General features: G+C 33.9%; 2 protein-coding genes across 8 annotated transcripts in view; one reads left to right on the forward strand and one right to left on the reverse strand.

Annotated features, from left to right (window-relative positions):
* The first annotated feature begins 722 nt into the window (after window positions 1-722).
* LOC142354618 (lipopolysaccharide-induced tumor necrosis factor-alpha factor homolog) lies at window positions 723-11,003 on the forward strand. The gene is made up of 3 exons (XM_075406955.1): window positions 723-1,186; window positions 7,654-7,827; window positions 9,815-11,003. The coding sequence occupies exons 1-3, from the start codon at window positions 1,061-1,063 to the stop codon at window positions 9,992-9,994; spliced, it is 480 nt and encodes a 159-aa protein (XP_075263070.1). The 5' UTR covers window positions 723-1,060; the 3' UTR covers window positions 9,995-11,003.
* A 3,265-nt stretch (window positions 11,004-14,268) lies between these two features.
* LOC142354004 (transient receptor potential cation channel subfamily M member 3-like) overlaps window positions 14,269-22,087 on the reverse strand; it is a 127,202-nt gene continuing 119,383 nt past the window's right edge. For all 7 annotated transcript variants that reach the window (XM_075406255.1, XM_075406254.1, XM_075406253.1 and 4 more), the window contains 4 exons: window positions 20,284-20,410; window positions 15,835-16,096; window positions 15,230-15,359; window positions 14,269-14,579 (listed from right to left, as the gene is read on the reverse strand). In XM_075406255.1, coding sequence (XP_075262370.1) covers window positions 14,284-14,579; window positions 15,230-15,359; window positions 15,835-16,096; window positions 20,284-20,410 — 815 coding nt within the window. In that variant the 3' untranslated portion in view covers window positions 14,269-14,283. The remainder of the gene's footprint in view (window positions 14,580-15,229; window positions 15,360-15,834; window positions 16,097-20,283; window positions 20,411-22,087) is intronic.

A 22,087-nucleotide genomic window follows, 5' to 3' on the forward strand; every position in this document is an offset into this window, starting at 1 on the left:
GTCATCTAGTTAATTAAAGACAAACAGTTAACGACAAAGACAAACATTAGGCGCTGGCGATTTCTCGAGTTTGCAAAAAATTCTCAATTTTCTTTTTTGATTGAAAGCAACGACACTGACGCTTGCTGACATGCTACAGCGCTGAAAAGGGGGGGGGGTGAATTTTCAAAGGAATAACGACAAATAGATTTATGCTACCATAGACTGAGGACCCCTATTTTACTGCAAAAGCCAACAAAACTGTTTTTCGGTATGAAATGTTTGATTTTCTTTATAATAAGACTTCTTGACGTTCATAATCTGTGGTAGTCTATTGAAAATTTCAGAATTTTTTTTTGAAAACATAAGAAGAACTATGCACTCCCTTGCAAGATTTTTTGGAAAATTTTTTTATTACTCGGTCAGTATCCCCCCAAAACAACCAAAAAAATGATCAACAAAAACTAAATTGCGTTCTTTAGTTTCTATTTATTTTCAAAATTGAATTGACAGTTTTGACGCCCATAGGTACTGCCACTAAATATCATATAAGCTTCTAGGAGATTATCAATTTTATAAATCCGTTCCTTTCGTTTGATTTGTTTATATTTTGAATACTACCTACCTGGTTTTCTCAATTGAAAACACATAAGAAAAGCGACTTATGTTTGCCACGTTATATTAAATATTGCCACTATATGTACGTACCATTTAGTACCTTTGAAAGTATATACCATTTTTGCGAGAGATTGTATATTAATTTTGCTTCTAAACGACGTTTTGCGTTTCAATTCAATTCTGGCAAAGCTGAAAAACTGTAGTCTGAAAACGTTCAACTTTTTATTATGACAAAATAATCAATAACTTACGCTTAAGAAAAAAACGAACAAATTTGGTAATTTAACTCTTTATTTTTGCTAGTTTATTCACGTACAGCTAGACTTTCAATTATATTTTGCGCAGGCTTGAAAATATAATATTAACGTTGATTTTATTATAACGTTGATTGTTGTATAATCCGACTATTTATAAATTATTTGTTATACAGTGTCGCCAATTTTGAGTTGGTAGTCATATAAATATGGATGATCAGTACAACAAAACTCACGCGGGCAATTTACCCCCTCCGTACCCGGCGTCTCAACCGGAAGTCGGGTTCTACCCGCAACAACCTCCTGCGCCTCAACAATACCCACAGCAACAATACGTAAGTACCCACTGATTTCTTGTCTTCAAAGCAATAGGAGTTTAAAGAGATTATTTTTGAAATGTGGTCTCCGAATTTTAGGTAGCTTCAAAACTTCCCGTGCTATCACGTCCTCCGAGTTTAATGTTGGAACTTTCTGCGCAAAGCAAAATACTATGCGATCACTCTTGCTAGGTTTCGAAATAATTGTTCTCAAATTTCTCCATTATTTACATCGGCTGAAACCCCGGTGCCCTACCTTTGGTGGGATAGATACCCGGGTCGAGACCGAATGGTTAACTTTTAAGAACTTGCAAAATTCTTGTAAAAGATGGTTAACTTGTAAGAACTTACAAGTCGAATGGTTAACTTGTAAGAACTTGTAAGTCGAATAGTTAACTAGTAAAAACTTGCAAGGCGAATGGCTTACTTGTAAGTTTCATGCAAGTTCGTTCCGGTCGAGCTCATCTCTTAATGGTTATTTCAATTTAACATTCAGTCATTTACCGTAGAAAGCGCGTGGAAGTTAGTTGCTCTGTTTGGATAACATAATACAATTCGACCTAAGTAGAAAAAATGGTTACTTTTTGAATTTTATCAATTCAAGAGAGTTCTTTTTGCAATTCCATTAAAAAACTGTAGATCTAAATTTGCTTCTTCATGATTTCTTTTTAAAAAGTGTTCCCGAAATATTAATTTTGATTGAAAATTCAAACTCATATGTCAGTATTTTCTCAAAATAATTTAGTAGCCCTTCATTTTTATATCCTTTTTTATAATTTAATTCACACTTTTCCAGATTCTATTTTTTCCAAACGTCCGTTTACGTTCATGTCTTGCAACGTTTTATTTACGGTTTGGTGCGTATGTGTGTGTGTGTGTGTGTGTGTGTGTGTATGTGCGCGCGTGTGTATGTGTGCGTGTATGTGTGTGCGCGCGTGTATGTGTGTGGTGTGTGTGCAAATGGTAAACTTGTAAGTCAAATAGTTAACTTGTAAGAGCATTGTAAGTCGAATGGTTAACTTGTAAGAACTTGCAAGTCGAATGGTTAATTTGTAAGAACTTGCAAGTTTTTGGAAAAACTTGCAAGGCGACGCATCGCTTTGTAAGTTTCTGCTAGAAACTTGCAAGTTCTTACAAGATAACCATTCGGTCTCGACCCGGGTATGCATATCTATCCCACCAAAGGAAAGGGCTCTAGGGTTTCAGCCAATGTAAATAATGGAGAAATTTGAGAAAACTTATTTCGAAACCTAGCATGAGTGCTCGCATAGTATTTTGCGTTGCACAGAAAGCTCCAACATTAAACTGAGAGGAGTTAATAGCCCGGGTAGTTTTGAAGTTGAAGTATTTATGAAGTTTTGAAGTTTTGATCTCTTTAAACTCCTATTGCATTGAAGACAAAGATGAAAGGTCAAGTGGTTTTATTTTTTCAAAATCACTCGCCATTTTTTCCTTGGTTTTCAGATGGGAAATAATGAACTAATAAATACAATTGAAGGTCACAATTTTTACACTTTCAACATTTAAATGATTTCGTTTTCAAACATATGGAATGAATTTTTTATGGGTTTATCCGTTTTTATTTTTGATTGTTCCTCAATCTTAAGTCTATTTATGTTAGATTGACTGATTGAGCAATTTCCGCTTAAAACAAATTGAGCAGATTCAGCAAAAACTGTGGACACCCTAGAAAAGAAAAAGCAAATAGTCAAGAAAAACCAAAATTGGACAAAGCGAAACAAATTTGTGTGACGAGGTATAGAAAAACGTAACAAGACAAGTCCTGAGCTGAAAGAATAGAACAACCTAACAATGGGTTCTTCGGTTCCCTCTTGATAGTTATACAAGTCATAAAACAATACGTACAAGAAATTAAACAAAAAACGATCATTTGCAAAGAATGAACATAATAAAAACATTTTTCCAATTCTTATAAAATCTTGTGGTCTCAAAATGTCATCATACAATATTTGGTCCCAAAATATCATCATAGAAAACTGTCACACAATAATGTTTCACAGAATGGCACTTTACATAATTCAAACATCCACTTGGAGAGAAACCAATAAACCAAGAAGAGGACACAATAGGTTTGTCAAAAATCGATTTGTAAACAAATTGCTTCAAAGTTATTAATAAACGCAAAAGTAAATCAGTAATACCTTATCAACTACCGAGCATTAGAAGGCATAAGGCTGTTTTCTAAAATTAATAAACGTTTTGAAAACTGGTGGTGTCCGATCCAATAAAATGTTCTGGCAAAAATTAGAACTTTTGAACAAACCAAAGTGAGTTGCACTAAATAGATTGGAGCTGAGATTTACCTCAAATGATGTTAAGTGGCATAACAACAACTGATTTAAAATAATGGTCAAAACAAAAAGTAATTTCATCTTTTCTCAAAAACAGCTCTCGTCAAGATCGTTGAAACAGATAAGTATTTTTTTCTCGGTTTAATGCTTCTTTGGTCAGAAAAAAATTCCATCAGACAGGCTGTCTTCAGGAGAATAAGTGACAAACAACAAAACAAAAATGAAAACGAATGAAAAATAAAAACTATGTCCCAACTTTTTCAAAATTAGGTTGCGTCAGATTCGTCAACACAGTTTTGTCAGAATGAAAATGGTCAAATACATTGTAAGGGGACTCATTAGAGAGACAGGGAAACCCGTCATTAGTGATACTGAGTGACAGGACAAAAAAAACGAAAAACAACAACAAAAATTAAAAACTCGCCATTAACCATTGGTGTCAAAAATTGGAATTCGTTTCAAATTGTTAGTTGAACTCAGAAAAGCTTTTATCAAGGAACTCATGAGACTTTTTTTCTAAAAGGCCTATTCAAGAGATCAACAAAAACAATTACACAACAAAAACAAACAACAAAACAACAAAAACCATAATTTTACTAATTCGTTCCGAAAGGATGTGTTGTCAAAGAGGCTAAGACCGACAGATTTGATTATTGTACATTAATTACACACATGAATCCGTCATTAGACAGCCGAAACGGACCATCTTTTTTGATACTAGGTGACAGTCAGCCGAGAACAACTATGAAAACAGATAAAACCCATAACATTAATCGCAATTTTCGAATACAAGTAAATGTCAATACTGTTACAACGGCTAAATAGGAATTTATTGTGGCCAAATCAATTCTCATGTACCCCATTTATGAATGAGTGACAACCGTCAGTGAAAGAGCGAAGGTCAAATTGAAAAAAAAAATAGGATGATGGCCAAAACTACAAATTCTTTATTAGGTTCAGCGATGTCAAGGCCGTTAAAAACCCCTTACATTTGAACTTAATTAAATGAAATCTGCCTTATTGAACAGCGATTGATGCACATTAGACAGAATGCCATTTGTGAGAAAAAGTGAGAGAACAACAATGAAATACGAATGGGGTAAACATACAAAAATACAGCTCAACTTCTTCAAAAACAAGTTGAGTCAGTATCGTCAAAAATTATATTTGAATATAGAAAGTACCATAAATTGAATTATGACTCAAGGGAGATATAAGGAGACCTGTCATTATTACTGAGACAGTGACAGTACAATAACAAAAATAACCACTTCAACAACGGAAAAAGGCCAAAATTTAAATAAAGTTTTCTGAAATAAGAATTTGTCTAAGCCGTTAAAATGGTTTGAATTCAGTTCAAATTGATAAGTACCTGTTTTTAACGAGACTGTGCAACGGAACAAAGTCTTATATTCTGTTAATTTTTTGCTAAAAAATGTTCCAAAAACAATGAAAACGTAAAATTTTATTATAAATCAATGCAAACACTCAAACATTTCTCATCAGACTGCGAAGGTGGACTGATATTACTGATGTTAATGATAACGATCACTGATAGAGCTACAAGAGAAACCTTGAAAACGGACAAAATTTGAAAATTAACAGAATTTATCAAAAAAAAATCTTCAAAACCATTAAGAGGGTTAGATAAGAAAAATGGCGGTCTAATGTAACAAATCATAATAAAGGTCATAGGAGAGTTAATGAAACGTTTTATGAGGGAGAGAAAGTGTCTGAACGAGACAAGCAACCAAAAATACGGATTTTTTTCTATAATTTTTCAAAAAAAATAACTTTTTTGAAAACTAATTTTTGAAAACTATTTTTTTTAAAGAAAAGGTGTCACATCCGTAAAAATCTTGAAATTTGAACTTAATTCATTAGATAAACACAAATTCTTGTTGACAACTTTCATAAATGAGATCAAATGCAAACAAAACGCAAAAACCAAAAATGGGGAAAAGATCGTTTTTGCAAGAAAGCAAATGGCGTCTACCTCTTTGGAACTATTAGTTAGTTGCTCTTTCCAATTCGGTTAGGAGAAAAACCAATGTCATAAATAGTCGATTTTTCCTACGAAGTTTAGAACAATCAAAGTTTGCACTTTGCAGAGTCTAATGCAACCAATCAAGCCTATCTGTACAAATTTTTGATAAACAGCAGTCATAGTTTAATTAATAAAGTCAATATTCGAAATAATTGCGCAATTAACATTTTGGCGAAAGAAGTGCTTAATATATCAAAAAATAAATGATGCATTTTTGATAAAAATGGACACAAAATATCGAAAGGCGGAAAAATTGTTATTACTGGAACACTCTCATAGGAACCAGAGGTAAAATTAATTACCCTCTACAGGGTTTTTAAGTCAGGAGTTTTTATTCCTGCATCACAGGTAAATTTTGACAAAAAGGGCTAAAAAAGCGTATTTGCTGCCATTTTGCATGAAAAATGAAAACTGCTAGGTCATCAAAAATTTAGGCAACACTTTAGCTAAAAGGGCAAGTTCACACATTTCAGCAAATCTTTTTTTCAATTTTCAAAATGAAAATGAATGAGGCTATTGTTAAAAATTTTTAAATATTTTTTACAAAAAAATTTAAAATTTTGAAGAAATTTGCAAAAATTACAAAAATTGTGCACAAAACAGCGAAAGTGAGCCTAATATTCACAAAATTTTGAAACTTCGTAACTCATCGTAAAAAGCGACACTCAAAAACAAATCTTTTAATTCTGATCTTCTACGTTTGACAAACTTTCTAATGATACCACTAACAACTCTGTATGATATATCGATCGGCGAAAATGGACTGAACAAAAAAATCATTTGAGCACTTAGTTCCTCCCTCAATAAAGTTTTTCGGAGCAAAAAAAAATTGTGAAGAAAGCCTTTCATGTGTGGTGCAGGAATGAAGTATCATCTCCCCTCGCCTTACCACTTTTCAAATTTGATCCAAGATTTTGAACTCTAAATTTGATTTTAGAGGGTAATATTTAAGTTTAAACAAGTGCGACATAATTCGCTTTACATCCGTTTTTCTCTAACCGGAAAAGGTTTTCAGTACTTCGCTTACGGAGCTATGAAAATTATTATTATTATTATTGCTCTTCAGATTTTAGTTATTGCCTTTATGGTTGTGGTAGATTTCAAAAAAACCTGAAATTTTGAAACATTTGCTTAAAAACATGATTTGAAAAAAGTTGTGAAAAATAATGTAATACCTTCTTGTGATTTGCAGAAAGTCAATTAGCGTGATAATTTAAAAAATGTTTCTTTACATCGTACTTGACAAAAAATTTCAGAAACTACTCTTTGTCAACTTTTCAGTTTCCAAAGCTAAAAATTCAACTGATACATCAAAATGTTTGAAGTAAGATGGGGTCAAGTTTTCTTTATGTTTATTTATTTACAATTGACTTTAAACATAACGGGGGTTATCAATACAACAGATCAACAGTTTATGAATCTCATTTCATCAGCGTTTTTTAATTTTCCACATAAAAAATGTTTGTTTTTATTCTCCCCACTTTGGTCAGGTAAGAATAAAAATAATGTGTACGTTTATGTACGTTTTCAAGAACAAATGCGCTGCTCTTTCATAAAAAATGAACGCTTTCATGGAACCCTGTAGCAGGGAATTCTCTTAGACTTAATAGAAATTGCCGATATTAATTCCGTCCATGAGTCAACTTGAATTCGGAGTAGTCAAAAGTGGTAGGTCTTTGACATATATTTCTATCATAATTGCAGCTTTTGTGACCCAGGAAATTTTTTTGGCCCAATAGAAGAAAAATCCTAATAAAAAAGACTTTCACTCTACACCCATGCATATTTTTGCTTGAGCAATGAACACCTCCAATTGAACCAGCAATCCAGCATGCTGGACCATGAAATTTTTGTCAGCTGGTACCCTTTATAGTACTCTTAGTCTTGTAAGTCGAAAGTCGAACATGAACGCACGAAAGTCTGGCGAACGCGCGAAAGTCTGGACATAGGCAACTTCCGTCTGGGACGGTCTGGACATAGGTACTTTCCGTCTGGGACGGTCTGGACATAGGTACTTTCCGTCTGGGACGGTCTGGACATACTTGCTTCCGTCTGGGACCTCAGCCTGGGAAGGTTTAAATTAGGGCAAATTATTTTATAATGACATTTAATTTGAGTTATTTTAGGGCGGCAACTATGGTCCCCCACCCCCTTCCGCCCCCGCTGTCCCTCCCGGACAGGTGAGTCCCCAGGCGGTGAATGTCACGGTAGCACCCGCTCCGATTCCTCCTCCAGTGATTGTGACCCAATTCTGGGGAAGACGACCCCAAATGGCTCAATGCCCTGGCTGCAGGGCACAGGTAACTTCATAGTTAAAAATTCAGCTCTCAGTATAGTATGTTCAGAAAGTATAGATAAGAACCATAAACGCACCACTTTCAAACGAATGATAATGATGAACAACTTTCAAAGAAAAAGATCAGCAAAAAATTTAAAATTAGCAAATTTTTGCAACAAAAATGAGAGAAATATCTAAAGAGTTATTGGAATTGTCAAATATTGAATCTAAAGGTCTAATGAATGCTTAAGATGGTAAAAAAATAAACTTGATAACAAGAACAAGAAGAGCCAACGTGACCAGATAACAATGAAAACTTCTACAAAACTTTCTCCTATGAGTGATTGAAGTTAATGAAACTCATTCAAAACCCATCAAGGCCAAACATCAAACACAAAATTTAACAATAAGCTGAAATGAGATAAAAGTTGCGTATTCAATGTCCGAAAATCAATAAATTTTGCGTTTTGTCGAAACAAAACCAATTTGAACCTGTAATCAGCCTATTTTTTGCTCGATTATTATTAGTAATCAATTGACACTAAATGCAAAGACTCAATTGTTCTTGTGGTTAGTGCTAAGGGTAATAGCAAAACCGCTAATTTTCTTCGTGATCAACAATTAGTATCTAGAGGGAGATATCTGAGAGTAATTAGCGACTAGGCTTTCCTTCTTTTCTGCAATTATTTTGAAGCATATTTGAATTACTTTCGCTTAAGGTATATATGCTACATTTTTTGGCCATTGACTAGGTAGTGGAGAGTTACAGAAAAACTTATTATTCAAAACTCTCACTTTTCAGTCAAATTACCATCAATTTGAAATTCTCTATGAAATTCAGTTTGCTGTCAATTAACAACAACATTTGACAATGATCGTTGACAATAGGGCTAGTAGTATTCGATATACTAGGCTACCAATTATAGTTAAGAACGAAATACAAAAACATATATGCCACCTGAGGTAAATGTAGTAAAAGCAATAAGGCAGGAATGGATTTGAGGAAACTTTAAAGATGAGTGTTATTGAAACAAACACCAACAAATCTTAACATTGACGCTTCAAAAGACCCCAAAAATTTATTGGGGAGTCTTGAAAATTAATTGCCATTTGATAATATTTCAAAAATTTATGCCAATTCGAATAATAATAGCACATATTTTCGTCAAAATTGTAGATGGTCAACAATGACATAGTTTAACATTTTTTTTCATGAATAAAAACAACTTGACATTGATAGTAATCAAATTAGACTGTCATAGAAGCTCTACGACTAAGAACAAATTAATTGATTAAGATCAAGTTCAGCCAAAATGAAATAGAAATCAGTGAGGTGAAAAATTGTAAAATGACAAAGCAAAAGCTCTAAGTCATATAAAAACAATTGGACTTCAAAAAAGTGTAAATAAAATTATCAAACTCTTTTGCAAAAGACTAAAGCGAACAAAAATTTGATCTCGCAGAGCAGAAACTTTTTCAGACCTGCTTTTTTTGCTCTCTTTAAAAGCGGCATGGCCAAAGGAAATCTTTCTTTTTCTAAAATTAGTTCACCAAGGTTTTTTGTTCCAACTTTTTCACATTTTGAACTTTCTGTTTCAATGTTCAATCTATCGATTTAAAAAACGTCATCATAGAGGAGTCTCGTTCGGTCTTCAACACACTTCATCGATACTCACGTTCGAGTTGTAAATAAAAACCAATAAACAAAAATCTTTTAAGTAATGGTTACGTGACTCTGCTTGAAGTCACTGAGAACTTCTGGCGTTTATCGAGAACCGCGAAGTGGTTCGAGATATTATGTCAGAATTTCGAAGTGACTTCTGCAGAGTCACTTAACCATGCTTAAAACACGAAACGCACACATTTTAAAATGACGAAAGTCAACGGAAGTCAACTTCTGGCTAATTCGCAACTTCTGGCATTTTGAATTCTGGCACTGCAGACTTTCGGCATTTTAAAATATGCACGTGAGTGTTTTAATTGTAGTAAAAATAGAGTGATATTATTAGGTGACGACCAGTGTGGAGTATGAAGTGAGCGGAGCCACTTGGCTAATCTGTGTCCTGCTCTGGTTCGTGGGTCTGGGTCTGGGCTGCTGTCTAATCCCATTCTGCGTCGATGACTGCCAAAAGGCAACTCACAGGTGTCCCAATTGCAATCTCGTCATGGGATTCAAAGACGTATTCTAGAACATTCTAGATTATTCCTGATTTTTTTGTGATATAACGTTTGACAGAGTCTGTGTTACAGTTTTCATATTTTAATTCTGTAAACAGCTTAAACTATGGGAGCAAAAAAATATAGCATAGAAGATGCTTTACAAGTTTTGTACGCAATTTAACCACCCCCCCCCCCCCCCCATAATTATTTTTTATCAAACAAATCTCAATCTCCTTGATGTAAATGTATTATATAAAAGCAGTTATTTCGATTGATCATTTAAATGATGTCACATAATTTAAAGAATTATACTAAACTTAAGATCTATTTTCCCTTGAAATTTTCTATCTATACGTTTAACAGTTTTGTAAATTATTTTTTACCCAAAACCATTTATTTTTTGTGTCATCTAGATACATATTAAAGAAAATGAAAATTTAGCCCCCCCTTATAGCCCTTCTCCAGAAACGGAAAATCTCATCTTAATGAGGACTATACGTATAGTTTTCCCCAATCCACAGAAATCGCGGATCTATTGTCGTTTGTCCCCCCTTGCTCTTAATTGTTGCAAATATTATTTACAACCCACATGCTTGCGTTCTATATTAAAACTTGAAACACTCACGTGCACATTTTAAAATGCCGAAAGTCTGCAGTGCCAGAAGTCAAAATACCAGCAGGTCCCATTTAGCCAGAAGTTGAATTCGTTGACTTTCGTCATTTTAAAACGTGCGCGTTTCGTGTTTTAAGCATGGTTACGTGACTCTGCAGAAGTCACTTCGCGTTTCTCGATAAACATCAGAAGTTCTCAGTGACTTCAAGCGGAGTCACTTAACCATTACATAAAGGCTTGCCATTCAATGACAGACATACATATATTGGGTAACTGGCGACCGATAAGGGGAAAAAACATCCCAATTCATAACTGTGTTATAATTGCGTGGGAGCATAATAAGGAAAAATCTGATTGTTCAACATACCTGCAACTCCACTTTGCCTTGTATATTTATTGCCTGGAATAAACTCTTCTTCCCAAAATTTTTATTGATCCGAATCGAGCAGAATCGAGACTTTGTCAGCGGACGCTTTTTTCAGTCAATCAAATTGATTTAGAGCTGAGCTTGAGTCTCAGCAGAATGCCAGAGACACTTTCATTATTATTATTTTTATGCGTCATTTTGTTGTGAAGACACTTGTTGAGGACATTTGGCTAATTTATAAACTTTAATATATTTCAAAAAAACTGCATTTCTTTGTTTTTGCTCCAAATTTCCTCATAATGGCTACAGAGGTAGCATAGGATAGCTTTTCTCAATCAAGTTTTTGCTTCACATAAAAGGCCACGTGAAAACAGCTTAATCTACGCTAAACTTAATGTTATCGAATGTTAGCTTAAAAAACACCAATATATGTAAACCATTAACATAGAAGGAAATTCTCTCGAACGACACGAGAGGAGTCGGCTTGTTCTTTTAGCTAGCTCAAGCTTAGGTTATTCAACCTCACTGGGTGACAAAAAGATGGCAGTAAGAGGCGGGGGGGGGGGGGTATCTAGACATTTTAACACTGCCTTCCAAACCGTGAATTGCAACAAAGATTTTGGTGTAGGTAAACTGTGTTCACAAAACCTAGCAAAATCCTAAGAGTGCCGCTTATAATAAATTAACTTAATGCTTGCGTGCTTCGCTATTTTATCTCGTATGTCAAACGGCCATCAGATATCAACTGAAATCTTTAAATAGGTTTACGACCATCCATTGAGACATTGGGACATTGAGACCTCTCATTATCCAGAAAAAGCACCTCTGCAACAAAAAAAACTACAACTTCAGACGAAAAACACAAAATTTCATTCAAGTTTTTCATGTAAACGGTGTCGAAGCCGTTAAAGTCATAATCTATTCCTACAAAGATAAGATATAATCAATTGCGCATTCTTTGAACACCAATAATTAGACATGTGACCCCTGAAAATTGACACTACGTAATATTTATTAGGAAAAAGATCAGAAATGGAAAATTTAGAGAAAAACTTGTATTTTCCGATAACAATTATTAAATTCAAAGACATAAAAACACTAGCAAACAATTGAAAAAGTTAAAAAGGATCTTATTTTATTCAAAATATCTTATACGTCTCAAGAAAATACTATAGATATATAAAAATAGAAAATTTGAACTTTTTTTGCAAAAAACCGGTATCAAAGACGGCAGTGACAAGAAGATGGCAGTAAAAGGCGGGAGGGATGTCTGCACTCACTTTTAAACGCTGCTTTCCAAACCGTGAATTGCAACCAAGATTTTGGTGTTGTTAATCTGTGTTCACAAAACTTCACAGAAAAAAGATCAAAAATAGAAAAATTAGAGAAAAACTTGTATTTTTCGACAACAATTATTAAATTCAAAGGCATAAAAACACTAGCAAACAATTGAAAAATTTAAAAAGGATCTTTTTTATTCAAAATATATTATACGTCTATAGAGAATACTATAGATATATAAAAGTGGAAAATTTGAACCTTTTTTTGAAAAACCGGTATCAAAGCCGTTAAAACAATGAGCAATAAACTAAAAATCTTCAGTATATTCAATTGTGCTTTTTTGACACAAACAGATTGATGTTCGACTTGTTATGTATGAAACTAGCTAACTAGTAGCTCAAAAAGAACAGCAAAGTGCAAACTTGAAAAATACATCTACATATTTTCTTTCAAAACAATTGATTTCCAAGTTATGAAAAATTTTAGCGGTAAACTGAAATTAGTAAAAAGGTTCCTTTTCATCCGTAGGGAACCACTAATAACTGCAAATTTTCAGAATTTTTTCTTGCGACGACAAAACGAATAAATAAAGACAAAATTTGAAAATTCCTTTAAGTTTTGCTAGAAGACCGCGTCGAAAAACCATAATAGATATACTGAAATTATTTTTGTGCTCTATGTTGACTTCTTTCTAAGTGCTAATAATGTCAAATCTAACCAGTCAGTTATGTGAAAAGTCAAAAACAAATACTTAAAACTTAAGAACGCGAACTATTTACTTTCAACCCATTAGGAGTACAATGCAACCTCTCTTTGCTGAAATTAAGCTACAACTGACCAAAAAAAGAAGAAAGTAGCAAAGCTCAATAGTCAATTGTTTATTTTGAAAATATGTATTGTTTAAACTGAAAACGATCAAAAACTTTCGACTGAAAAACTAGACAGATTCTAGGAAGCCATTTTGAGCTGTTAGTAGTACAACTTGATTTGAATTGTATTTTCTGCATTAGATAAAAGAAAAAATCGAAAATTATTTTTCAAGACATCGGTTGATTACAATTCGCAATTTCTTTGCGCTTTGAGAAACAACGACTTTAACAAAACTAGCCTTGCTATTTTCGTTTGTCTTTTTATAGAAAGTAATTGGTCCAAAGGTAATGAACAGGGATAATTTGACAAAAAAATCCATTTATCAATAATAAACGACGTATTTTGCATAAATATCGAGTTAAATTAGCAAAAAAGGGGCAAATTTCAAGGGATTCAAAAGTCAAACTAACCGTTTTGAGAGTTAACAAAGATTAATTCAGCGGCCTTCAGTTGTGTTAATCCTGCAAATTTAAACAAAAAGGAGTTAAAAAAAATTTATTCGTGCCCTTTTTGACAAAAGAAGGCTGAATTTAGCAAAGGTTTCAGCCAAAAAAAGAGAATCAACCGGTTCAACAACCCTCCTCTATTTTAGAAGTAAAACCAACGACACTGTTGTTACCAAATTTAACACAATTTTTAGCAATTGCGGACACAAAAATTTCCTAAAAAGACGGAAAATGTGTACAAAAAACAAAAATCTGTCAAAAGTTCGCAAAAGTTTAAACCTCGATAACTCCGTTGGAAAAGCGGAACTCAAAAAATTTTTTTAAATATATATTTTAGGTTGGATAGACTTTCTAATGATACCACACAACTTTTTACGATGAAAATATCGATAGGCCAAAATTGACCAATCAAAAAAACCATCTGAGTTTACAGTTTCTCCCGCAATAAAGTGGGTCAGAACAAATGTAGCATACATTGTAAAAAATACCGGTTAAGTTTAGTTGAATAATTGGACTTTGTTTCTAATCAATTAGAAACATAAATGATTTGAAACTCTTAGAAAAACATTAAGTTTTCATTATATTTTCCTCTTATAGGAACGGTCTTAATAATTGCGTTTGTTCTGTTAAAAAAACAAAAAGTTTGAATAGCTATATACTTTATCGAATTTCTAATAACAAATTACATAATTTTATAAAATGCAAATAGACAAATACAAAAATATTTAAACAAGAACAAAACTACAAACTTGTCCATTTTTCTTGTCTTTCCTTCTTCGCTTTTTTCTCCCGCCGTTTCCTCTGCTTGTGATCCAAGTTGTTCTGAATTGTAATTCTGCACAGACTTAAATTCGCTGCACAGTCTTTTATCCGTCTCGTTTGATCTTCTTCAAGAATGAGAAGTTTTTCTACATACTGTTCGGTTGAGATTGACTTTGACTTTTTGCGCAGCGATTCGTAAGTGCAGAAGACTTCAAATTGTTTCAGAATTTTATGGTCTGGGTCTTTTTTGATCACCCCACTGTCTTCCTTGTGCCCTGATGAAAAAAATCATTTTCTACGTCAGTTATTCTGTAAAATTCAAATGTTACTTAGAAAATTTGCCAGCCTTCTGATAATATTTCTCAGTTCTTCCAATAAGTATGTTGATGATTTATCAAATAAAGATGGCCGACAGCCGCCAATATTGTAAAACTTGTAACTTTAACCGCCGAGAAAGTGGGGACTTGACTTTAGTCTGAACTGTTGTAAAAACTAAACAATTTAACTGTCTGATATACTATACTAAAAATGTACTATACTAAGGTGATCAGAGCTGACAAAAATTCACCGCAGACACCGCCAAGAAATGCAGGCCCTTTAGTGATATTTTTCTGTCTGCATTTTTTCTCATACTTTTCCGAAATTTTTCATTTGGTTTAGATGACATGTTTTTGTTTAAAGGTTGCAAAATTAAACAAATATTGAACTAAAATTTATTAATTGGAAACTTTGATTCAAACACTGATAAGAGTCGTCATACTGAGTTCAGGGCTGAACTATGCTCAGAAGTTGCCAAGTTGACTCAGAATTTTATCATAGTGAATTCTGACATAGCGCTGAATTCACTATTACGACTCTGATCAGAGTTTGAATCAGTGCTGAATTCAGTATCATGTCCTGATCATAGAGTTATTTCATAACTAACTGAGGTATTTTAATATCTGAAGGATGCGTTCGAATATACTGATTGGCGGAGGGAGAAAAGTCTTCTTCTTGTATTCCTCCAACATCCAAAACATCTCGTATTTCCACTCAGTTGACGAATTCTCAGATATCTGAAACAACAACAAAGCAACTCTCAATTGGTCATGAGATATGGTGTTTAATAAATTTATCGAATTATATACGAAGCGAATGGAACGCTTCCCCCCGCCCCCCCCCCCCCCCCACTCCCCCCAATACATTAATTTATCATGGTGTAGTTGCAAAAATATAGATTATGTATAAGTGAAAGAATATTAGGATCTATTCTGTTTCGGCCCCCCAGTGTTTTTTATGACCCACAGTTAAAAATTATATGTTGTTATATAGCACATTACTATGTAAGAAAATAGCACGTGCGCCTGGGGGTCATAAAAATTTATGCTCACTAAGCTGGGGGGGGGGACAGAATAGATCCGAATATTAATTATAGGGTGTCGTTTTGTCCAGCCGGTCCCGGGGGCCGGGGGGGGGGGGTAAACATGAAACAATCCAGCTCAACTAGAAGGTTTTGAATAAGAATTGAAAAAGTTTCATACACTGACTTACCTTATTGTACACGGATCCATACAAAGCCACTAGTAGGTTCAAAATAAGCGCATTCCCCAGAAACAGGAAACAAACAACCACAATTTCAGTCAGAAATGGATGTCTGCCTCCCTCTATAGTCTTGTGGAAAGTGTGTCCTATGGTCATGAAGAATGGTCGCAAGAGTAGCCATTGGATGTCGGTGTAATTCCTCTCTCCAAACTCCTCGACGTTGTACAAGAAGATGACGATTCCACATGCGATGATGACAAGAAGGAAGACACTGGAATGAAAACATTTGGATCTTGGATCTTTTCTGTTTGTGCCCCCCCCCCCCCCAGTAGGTTATGCCCCCCCCCGTAACAGAGCACGTGCCATTACATAGTAATTCACTATGCACGTGCGTCTGGGGGGTGCAAATAATATACGCCCACTAAGCGGGGGGGGGGGGCACAAACGGAAAGAACCAAACTTTTTTCCCCGCAAATTTCTCCGAAAATTGCGTATCGATTGTCACGAGCAAAAACCGTTTCAGGATGTGACGGCTTGACTAAGTATAGGTTACGTAACTCTGCTTGAAATTACATAGATTTTCTGGCGTTTAACCCGTTGGGGTTCAAGATGTGAAGCCCGAATTTCAAATTGATTTTGCTGAGTCACGTAACCTTGTTTAATACACGCAGTTGCACATTTTGAAAGGAAAAAAGTCAATGAAAGTCAACTTCTGGCTATGTATATAGCAACTTCTGGCACTGCAGACTTTCGGCGTTTTATAACGTGCACGTGCGTGTTTTAGCCAATTTACATCGAGCGCATGTCGTATGCTAACATTGGTCTATACTAGTCAGTACAAAAAAATTAAACAATTACAGCAAATTGCACCCTTATATGGGTCTAAAAAATCAATTATAGATGCTTTTAAGCTGACAGAGATGCAATTTGAACAGGGATGCAATTTTGTGAATAAAATACAAAAGTGCATGGCTTCAAGAAAATGTATATTAATTCGAAAAAATGAAGATGGAAAATAGTTGCATGAAAAATTGGGCTGGATTATATGCTTTACTATATGTATTCAAACATGATTTGAGGACAATTTCTGCAAAAAATATGTCAATAAGTCTGTCGTACATCATCATCATATTGAGTGCAGTAAAATTTGTATACGATGTACTTAATTTATTTGAAGGTCAATTCTTGGAAGGCATTCTTGTTTCTTCTTTATTGTTCTCATACGTTGTATCCCACCATGGGGACAATTATCTGTTCATTACATTTAGGCACCGCTTATTCATTCTAGATGTTTTTCACTTCACGAAAAGTTGCTCAATTTAATCATTCTTCTTACTTCTCATTTTCAACAAAAAATTGATGCAGCCAAATCTTGTAAATTGATTTGGTAGGCCAACAAAAAAAATGAAATCTATAATTTAGATAAAATAAAAAAATGAAAAAAAATGCATCAAAAATTGTGCTGAATTCAATGCTTTACTATTTAGTAATAACCATTCTGTGAGAGTTCGTAATGAGCACCTGTGCAAATAAATCACTCAACCCGTTACCCTTCAATTCACCCAAAGCCTTTTGATCTTTTCATTCAATAATCCAATAAAAATTTAGCAGTCGTAATTACAAGCGGTTGGATATACGTTAGCGAACATTATAGTACCATTTACGTTTGTTATGTTTTCATATCAAGTCTTCAGGTCCATCTTAATATATAGTAGGCTAAATAGTTGTTGGAAATGACAGGTTTGGATAAATGGCATTGGGTTTAATGGCATTGGGTAAATTGTCTTGACAAACTCAAATCAACTACAAGTGACCAAGTGACCTTAATATTACAACAGTCTCTCAAACAGACAAAAATTACTCGACCTGATTTCGTGGTCAGGTGATAATGTCAAAAAACATACTTTGAATTGATAAAAAACAGAAAAATACTTGAAGTAAAAACATTTTGAATTGAATTTTTTTCTGCACCCAAAGTAGTGGACAGGTTTTGATGGCACAAAATAAAGATAAAAACTTCGATTGAATTGCAAAACTTTTCCACATATTTTTCCCATTGTCTGTTTTTTGGAATTACTCAACGCATTAGGACTTGCAGCAAAATTATTTGGTTGAAAATTGTCCATTTAAAAATCTCGCATCTAACTCATCGAAGGAAATCTACCACTATTAGACAATTAAAAACTTTTGAGTGGTAATGCGCATCTTGGTCAATGTGTTATTTCCATTTTAAAAGAGTAAGAAACAAACTAAGGCTAAATGAGACAAAAAGTCACGATAAAGTTCTTAAATTCTTTCATGAAAATAAAAACCCATGGGAAGAAAATGTCCTAGAAATGTAAATTCTGGGAGAAGGAAGATTTTCTTATAAATTATTTTACTTTTAGTGACGAAGTAAAACGAGCTATGATAAAAAAGGCTGAGTTAATTAGTTACTTTTCACATCGCGAAAAGTTGCGCAATTTAATCATTCTTCTTACTTCTCATTTTTAGGAACAAAATGATGCAGCCAAATCAAGTACGTGGTTTTGGTAAGCAAACACAAAATTTGAAATCTGCATTGTAGATAAACGCAAAAAAAATGGAAAAAAAAGTTGCTTCAAAAATTGCGCTGAATTCAATTCTTTACTATATCTAATTAACAATGTTGTGCGAGTTCGCAATGAGCATTTGTGCAAATAATATGTCAATCACTCAACCCGGTACCGTTCAATTTGTCAAAAGCCTTTTGATATTTTCTTTCAATATTCCGATAAAAATTTAGCAGTCGTTATTACAAGCGGTTTAATATACGTAAGCGGACAATATGATTCCATTCACGTTTATATTTTCATATCAAGTCTTCACGTCCATTTTATTATATAATCGGCTAAATAGTCGTTCAAAATGACAGGTTTGGAATAATGGCATGGGGTCTAATGGCATTGGGTAAATTGTCCTGACACCCTCAAATCAACTACAAGTCACCTTAATTTTACAGTCACTCAATCAGACTAAAACTAGTCGATCTGATTTCGTGGTCGTGTGATAATCGCGAAAGTTATACTTTGAATTGAAAAATAATCATAAAATATATGAAGTGAAAACATTTTGAATTTATTTTGATCCTGCACACAAAATACTGGACAGGCTTTTTTGGCACAAAATAAAGATAAAAACTTCACATTCACATATATTGCAAAAACCTTACATATATTTTACCTCATTGTCTATTTTTTTAAATTACTCAATGCATTCAGTATGTGGTTAAAACACTGTCCATTTAAAAATCGCGCATACAACTCATCGAAGGAAATCTACCAATATTTGACTATTAAAAAACTTTGAGTGATAATGCGTATCTTGGTCGTTTTATTATTTCCAGTTTGAACAAGTAAGAAACAAATTAAAGCTTCATAAGATAAAAAGTCACCATTAAGTTATTAAATTCTTTCTCGAAAATGTAAATCCGGGAGAAGAAATTTTCTTGGAAATGTAAATTCCGGGAAAAGGAGGAGTTTCTTAGAAATTAATTTACTTTTAGTGACGAAGTAAAACACGCTATGACAAAAATAGCGTAGTTAATTAATTTTTATTATATTTAAAAATTATTCTCAAAAACAGCACGACTAATTTTCTAAATGCTCTGAGTAATTACCTTTTTCCTCTAACTAGAGTTAACAACGACTGCATTTTCCCACAGAAAAACAATATAGCTGGAGAGAGAAAATCTGTTTCCTACGACAGGAATGACAGCTCATCTGATTTTAAAATGAAGCATAAACTGCTAACTCTAATGTTGTTTTCCAAAACATATTTTGTTATCTAAAATTAACCTAATCTGACTGCTTCCTATATTCGCCAGTGAGATTTTCCCTCATTAGATGTAGAACTTGATTATTGAACTGATAGAATAATTTATAATTAAATATTCAGATGTCTCAATTGAAAAATCAAATCTGAATATGGTGAGTGTTTTAAGGAGGAAATTGGAAACAAATTCTTTGTTTCAAAAATTTATGAGTTGTTCTAAAGCCATCTATGACTTTAAAAACAGTATTTTTTCTGTAATCGGTATATGGTATGGTAAACCGAAATGGAAACATTTCAATTTTTTGTAATACTTTGGTTGTTTATAAGCTATTCTGTGAGAGATTAAAGATTGACAATCAATCCATGCGCACCTCACGACTTATGAATTGTCAAATAGGTGCTTAAATGTTTTCTATTTATATACAATTATTCCTATGAATAAAAATTAATAAGTACCATCAAAATTAAAATTTTGAGACCACAATTTTAGTTTACTGATGATTACAATTAAAGTTAAATGATTATCATCGCTTGTAACTTTATTTAACCATCAGTTGCAGCTGCTTATGCTTTTTTTAATTTTTATTTTGGTTCAAAAATTAACTTACATGTCCGGAAATAGTAGAATTGAATTTATTATGATTAGTAGATAAACAATTTGTTTACCTGAGAAAGATGAGGGTTTCTACGAGCATTTTGCGGATCATGATCCAGATCGGTCCAACTTTTGGGCTAACTTGATAGAAGCGCAACAGTCGCAACCACATGAAGAACACTACAGGCCCATAGATCACTACAACACAAACAAAAATTGGATCTATTCTGTTTTGCCCCCCCCCCCCACTCAGCTTAGTGAGCATAAATTTTTATGACCCCCAGGCGCACGTGCTATTTTCTTACATAGTAACGTGCTATATAACAACATATAATTTGTAACTGGGGGTCATAAAAAACAATGGCGGGGGGGGGGAAACAGAATAGATCCCAAAAATTTAAATTCTTAACAATTTTTGTATCTTTTCCGTTTGTGCCCCCTCCCCCAGTACGTTATATACTCCCCCCAGTTACAGAGCACGTGCCATTACATAGTAAATCACCATGCAAAAATATGGCACGTGCGTCTGTGGGGTGCAAATAATATGCACCCACTAAGCTGAGGGGGGGGGGGGGCGCAAATAGAAAATATCCCAATTTACTCCTCTGTTAACAAAATTTTGCATTTTTCTTTCGTGACCAGACATGTAATATCTTTACCATGACATATCATCTTTGCATTCTGAAGTCGATTAAGAAAGTTTTACTTTGTATGATGGAAGATTAGCCTCGGCTACAGTTTTTGCAAGATACTAGCCTAGTGTCACTCTTTTTAAAATACGCTTACAACAATAACCTTATCGTAATAAATATTCTGAAAATCAACTAAACTTAGAACTATATTCGACCATGAGTTCTCTATCCAAGTATTTTGTCAATTTAAAAACCAGTCATTACAAAAAATAATCTTAGAACATGCGTCGTGAAAAAATGCGAAAAAATCGAGCATGTATACTCGATTTTTCGGACATTGGCAGTGCATTGTGTTAGAGGGTCTATTCAGGCTCAGCAACTGTGAAATTGGACCAGTACTGGATTCGAACCAGCATCTCTTACATGCAAGCCTAGTGTGCTACCCATTTACACCAACTGGTCTTAATCTCTCGATCTTGGGCATCTCTTATAACCCGCTCTCATTCGTTCTTGTTCCTCAAGGCTTCATTTCTCTGGCGAAGTATACGTTGAACAAGTAGAGCTTCTTGTCAAGATATGTCAAGCTTATCTTATGCACAATTTACATTAGGTTGTTATCTCTCAGCCTTGTAACACAAACCCTAATTACGTCTAATTTTGATAGTTTACTATATAAATACTTGAAATTGAGATTGAAAGTATGGGGTAAAACTAATAGGGCGATTGTACCCCGCATCAGATAACTCCGATTTCAATTATTTACATAATTGGCACAATAATGGATCAAAATCAGTCACACGCAGGGCGAAAAAGTTTGAGAATGGGTTTCGGAAACCCGGTTTTATGCAATGCTAAAATGACCAACGAGTCAAAGCACCCAATTACACAATACCCAACAAAAAAGGAAACTGATTTCTTTTGATCTTTACTAGCACTCGAATTTGAGAAAATCGATCATTTTGCGCTGATTAATGAAAAAAAATTCATCGCAAAAAATCAGCAATGATTGTAGTGAAGGAGCACTGAAAAAATGTTCTGAACACTCTGATTTACAAAATAGCAGTCCGAGCATGTTTTGATTTTCAAGCATTTTTTGTCATACGCTTATTCCCGATATTATTATTCCCCCGTATCTTATACAATACCCTACATTAAGGAAACCCTTCTAAGACCTTCTTACAAGCTTGAAAGTAACCCAGGTCTAGACCTCGACTTATGAAAAGACAAAGCTCGACCAAAATAT

The sequence above is a fragment of the Convolutriloba macropyga genome, chromosome 15, assembly GCF_964194025.1.
Source record: "Convolutriloba macropyga chromosome 15, txConMacr16.3, whole genome shotgun sequence".
NCBI classification, from domain to species: Eukaryota; Metazoa; Xenacoelomorpha; order Acoela; family Convolutidae; genus Convolutriloba; species Convolutriloba macropyga.